The 5,485-nt window shown below is 52.1% G+C and overlaps 1 protein-coding gene across 1 annotated transcript; it reads left to right on the top strand.

The window, feature by feature from the left end:
• The first annotated feature begins 3,377 nt into the window (after window positions 1–3,377).
• LOC108865258 (neurofilament heavy polypeptide-like) lies at window positions 3,378–4,829 on the top strand. Its single transcript, XM_018642113.1, has 2 exons — window positions 3,378–3,397; window positions 3,512–4,829. Exons 1-2 carry the CDS (start codon window positions 3,378–3,380, stop codon window positions 4,827–4,829), a joined length of 1,338 nt encoding a protein of 445 aa, XP_018497629.1.
• The last annotated feature ends 656 nt before the right edge of the window (window positions 4,830–5,485 follow it).

Raw genomic sequence — 5,485 nt, 5'->3', positions numbered from 1 at the left:
TAATTCTGCGTGCACTGAAGTGCCGCCAGCCGCGACATCATATATCTAGATGCCTCAGGAACGCTGTGCTGACCGGCTAGTTAGGGAGAATTCCTCGGCACCGGTATCAGCGGCCGCGAGAACCTATGAGAATTCACGCTGATTATGATCATATTCGTGGATTCATGGAGCATAGCTTGGTCGGCATAGAAGTCTCCATGTGGATCCTTCGGCGCGGAGCAGACACGGAGTGAACAATTCCGCCATCACCGTTATATTACCGCGATCGTGCTCGAGGGGCTGCTTGGTGAATGCTGTCCAGCCAAATCCCTCAAGTGACCTGTCAGGTGAGCCTGTGTCAGAGTTCAAACTGAGGTTCAGCCCGACTGACGCGACTTCGCGAGGCATCTTATGAGAGCATACTTTTTTCTTCGAATACCTATTCTTTGGATCTCGCACGAATGGCTCTGAGCGACGCTGTGGGCTTCCCTGTGCCCTCCCTGCTCCCGGCGTTGTCCGAGGTTGGGTATATTGCGAGAGAGTCGAGTTTAGCTCTGACTATACCGTGATCCTTCTCGCGAGGGATACTTGGTTCTCCGAAAGAGACACGGGTTGAGGTCTCTCCTTCCTCGCTCATGGCGTTCTCCCAGATAAGATCATGTTCTTCCCGAATTTTTCGCAGTTCCGCAGAACTTACGCAAGACTTCCCAATACCATGACTGCGACATCATGGCATCGATCACCATCTCTTAACCACGAATCGCTGGATCGATCGAAACACTTGGGCTAAGGTACACGACTAATATGGAGAGCTCGGGTATGTCGCTGGATCCCAGGGTGATCCGATCGAGGTACAGTGATGATTGATGATGTAGTGAAATCAGAAATACCTATGTAGGTAGCGCCCTTGGGACACCCATCGACCTGGGCTATGGAATCCCCCTATACAAATGAAAGCGCAAGCGCTTCGTTTGTGAGCCGTTTTTCGGCTCTTTCTCCCCACCGATTCCGGCGCACATAAGACCATGATAAAAAAGCCTCTGGCAGGTAGTGCCAGAGACACTACCGTGAGTACGGACGTGAAACGCATTCTTGATTGCCTCAAAGGATCCTTAGGTCCCGATTCGTATATCATCAGAATCATCGAGGTACACATGATTCGATTCCGTGCGATGTGACCTTTTCTTCATTCAATCGGTGTCCTCCCGATTCTACATGGAACCTGGACGGGGTTTCCATGATCAATGATCGAGGAACAGTCAGTGCTCGATCGTGTAAAACTCGCCTTAGTGAACTTTTTCCTCTAATCCAGCGGTTCTCGATTTTTTCTCCCCCACCTCTCCCCTATGCCTCACGAGGGGCGCTCGCGTCTCCCAAGGAGATCACCGTATATCTGAGAATGCAAAGTTTCGACCTCAACATGTCACAGTGCCGTTTTCTCCATGGAATATGCCTTCCTCGACCAATCGTACAGTGAATAAAGACTAATTGTGGACTAGCAATGCCGAAGATGTGCCGAAACTGGCACATGTGGGGAAACTGGTGCCAATATATGCTTGCGAATACGTGAGGGATGTATCTCGGAATTCGAAATAAGCCACCATTGGCGAGAATAATAATTATCTAACAGATAACCAACTTTTCTCGACGATGTTTGACCCGGTATCCCCGCTGATCATGACACGTGACAGTAAGGAAAAGAGTTACTTCAAGAATAGACGGGAGCGGCATGTCGCTGATTTTGGGAGAGAAAGTTCGTTTGAAGGAGGATCTATACGCTATTTCCCCTCGCTTCTCCAATGATGACTCCTCGGAGTCGGCGGGATTCCAGGGGAGTGGTGTCATGGATTGAGTGCTTTTGGGAGTTATCCCATGTCCCTTATCCCACACCTGGGCTCAGCACCGTCTATTGCAGATCTGACATGTCACTGAGTAGGGATTCTAGATCGGAACTCGGAAGTATTGTCCCGAGAATCAAGGCCGAGAATTCGAACTCCCCGACAGAAACCTGGGGAAGCAGCGAGAGGGAAACGAAAACTTCCCTTCGGATGGCTGAGCTCGAGAATGTCTCTCCCGGCCCCACACTGAGCTGCGATATTCCTCGAGGAGGGTGCGGTGTTCGACGGCTTGCACCCTGGAAGCCAGACGCGCTGAGCATTCGATCCGTATAGGTACCGTAAATCCCCCGATAGTGAGTCAGGCTTGTCTTTTTTCAAATACCTCCGACGAGGGGCTTCTATTGGAGAGGGGCTACTGTTGGAGGAGGCTCTTAATGTCCCAAGAGAAATCTTGCTCCGGAAAAGTGATGATGGATTTCTGGGGAAGAGCGTCCCCGGTCTGGGTCGAAATCCTTGGGTACCGCGGTCCAGATTCTATCACGTCAGCTTTTCCCCAGCCGACTTCGGCAGTCCGGAGTCTCCTAGTAGAGAGGGGCTCCGTTTGGAGGGGGGCCTCTATTGGAGACAGGCTTCCATCGGAGGGGGGCTTTTATTTTCTCAAAAGCTCCGGCAGGGGGGGCTCTATTGAAGAGGGGCTCCAATTGGACGGGGGCTTCTATAGGAGGATTTACCGTATATGTTTTTGAGGGTACATATGTCCCCTCGTGGATTCTGATGCGGCGTCTCCTAGATGTACGACGTTCACTGCAGTGGAGTTTGTCACCTCCTTGGAAAAATAAGGATCCCCACCACAAACATAGTCTCGATCCCCTAACTCTGAGCTTGAGAGCCGCCGATTGCTGCGATCGAGCCTCCGAAACATGTTTGTTTATTTTCTGAAGAGCTCCGAGGGACGGGGAATCGGTACGAACTCACCGTGAGACTCAGCTGAGACTCTCAGAGCCGAAACTTCCTGGGATTCGCTTGTCGCCGGGAGTTCGCCAAAATCATTTTATTATAAAGGAATAATTGTCCCTGCTCCTGCTCCGCGTTCGCAAGTTCACCTCAGGCCCTGGTTAAGAGGTTATCCCGAAGACGGCTCATCATCAGAACATCGAGAAGAGACATAAAAATGCTTGTCCCGTTCTTAGGTTCCAATGCACACCCTAAGCATCCGGAATGCCGGCGCCGTAGAGAATCATCTTCGCTTGCCTCACCCGTCACCCGGCTATCGATGCTCCAACTTCAGAGACCTCTTCCGCGCGGACGGTAAAAAACAACGTCCCGTTCGTAAATACCACCTCATCGGCGCCTTGGAGCCGGTGTTCTTTCACTCGGTGTTGATCTTTTTCTCTGATCCCAGACTGCTCTTGAGGTCGCACATGTTGAAAATGTGATGAACCGACTATAGTCTCGGAGTTCTCCCAGTTCAGGGACGCGTCCTTATCTGACTCCTAGGGCCTCTTCGGAAGCCTTTGGTTCTTTGATCAGAGAAAGAAGTTCTCCCGAACCCGGAACGTGATGGTGTTTAAGCTACTCCAGTGAGTTTCTTCCGTCTATCTCCGTCCAAGAATCTGAGTCTTGAATTTCCCATACAGGAGAATTACTGGATATTCAGAGGTGTCAGACCCGCTTTCTCAAAGTTTCGATTGCAGGCGCTTGGGGAATTTCCTGAAACAACCCCGGACGACTTCGATGGTCAACGCACCGAAAGCAGCCGCCTCTGTGGAACAAGACATTGCTCGAGAACTCAGGAGCGATCCTCTCGGGGGTGCGAAAACGACGACAGAGTCTCTCCCGAAGAGCGAGAATGTCGTGGAAAAAGGGCTCCGAGGCAAGCTCGTCAATGATGTGAGAAGGGCGGCAGAGGGGTCGCCTCCCGAAAACGAGGCGGCTGTGAGGAACTTGAAAATCAATCTCCCCGGTCATGTGAAGATAGTCACTGCGGGGCGTCCACCGCAGATTGAGAAGTCCGAAGACAGAGAAGTCTCAGGCGATATCTCCAAATCCACGGAATCGACTTCCAAGGGAGCCTCCTTCGGAAGCTCTTCGGGAGACACGCTCCGAGCCGACTCCGTCGAAGGTGCGCACACAGAAAAACAGGGGAAAAGCACATACGATCAATCTGCCTGGGGAGGAAAATCCGAAGCCGATTCCCAGGAGGTATCCGGAGCAAGCGCGGAGAGAACGTCATTTCGGGACGACAGATCATCCGAAGGAGGAATCCCAGTCGATCTCCTCAAGACAGTTGAGGCAGCTCCCAAGGATAATTTTTCTGCGAGTGAGTCTGCCGTTCAGGAAGGACTCCAAGCTGATTCCTCAGAGAATGAGAGGACTGCGTCCGAGGGGAAGCCCCCCAAGGAGGACGCTGTCGTCGTCGGAGAGCTCCAGGCTGCTCCGCGGGGGGGTACGGACACGGACCCTCAGAGACCTTCCCCGAAGCACGAGAAATCCGCCGGCGGATCCAAAAGTCTGGCTCCGAATGTGGAGACCGTCGTCAAAAAGAAACGGGGGAGTGGCGTAGAGGAGGAACAAAGTCGCGGAATCTCGGCCTCAGAGGTGTCGACGGTGGCTCCAGCTCCGGAAGGCATCCCGAAGGAGAAACAGCCCTCGAAGAAAAGCGTACAGAAGAAAACTGCTCAGAGAGCCACGAAAAAAGTTGATGATCTCATAGATAAGAAACTTGTCAAGGGCACGAAAGCAAGTCTGCCTAGAGGCTCAGTGGTCGATTCTGCGATGAATTCCGGACTGGCCAAGCCCCTTAATGAAAGCGCCTCAGCGGAAGAAAGCGATGACGCAGCGAAGGAGACGAGTAAGAGCAAAAAGAAGGAGAGGAAGGACGCCAAAACCATTCCGGACCAGACTCCTTCCAAGAAAGGAAAATCGAAGCTCAAAGCCAATACCACGGACGATCCGCCCGAGGCCCGCACAAAGAAAAAAACGAAGGCTAGACCGAAAGGCTCAGAAGTTTGATACCCTCGGGATTTGGAGTGAGTAGGTTTTGATGAATAAATTTTGTGGTGTGACCAACAACGGCCTTCCAAGACTCATCAACCCGGCCATGATCATGAAATTCGTGCATAGGGATTATATCAGATTCTGAGGCATCGTACCATTCAATGACACATCATGGCTCGCCTAGAGACTTTCTCTCCACATGCTCCTGAACTCTCGGAGGCATTACTCAATGGGGCGATACGTAAAGTGTCGGAGCGAGTGCGGACGGATCTGTCTGGACAACTCCGGCCTAAGCTTGGCACAGTGAGGCCCACAGTCTTGTCTAATCGTCAATCGTGGTCAAGAAAGGGCTCGATGCTATATCCATAATAGAGAATCGGGGGACGCAGAGCCTGCGGAATCGGGCAAACTCGACGTCTTCTCAGAGTTCATCAACCCATTCGATTGATGGCAATCGTTCCATGTTGACGGAGGGCCGCTGCGGCGCGAGAACGGCGACGCGAACTTCATCACGTGGATTTTTACATGCCTGCCCGGCGAAGATCCGTAAGGCTGTGCGCTCAGAGGACGACGAGAGAAATTCTTCAGAGACTAGTGCTAAAATGCCGATAATTGCCGCGTCGGAGTCGGATAGGGACTGCGCACTCGAAGATACATCCGGATATCTCGCT

Source organism: Galendromus occidentalis, unplaced genomic scaffold, assembly GCF_000255335.2.
Source record: "Galendromus occidentalis unplaced genomic scaffold, Mocc_1.1 scf7180000076543, whole genome shotgun sequence".
Taxonomy (NCBI): domain Eukaryota; kingdom Metazoa; phylum Arthropoda; class Arachnida; order Mesostigmata; family Phytoseiidae; genus Galendromus; species Galendromus occidentalis.
Note: the sequence above shows the minus strand (reverse complement) of the source record. Positions and strands in the feature narration are given on the sequence as shown.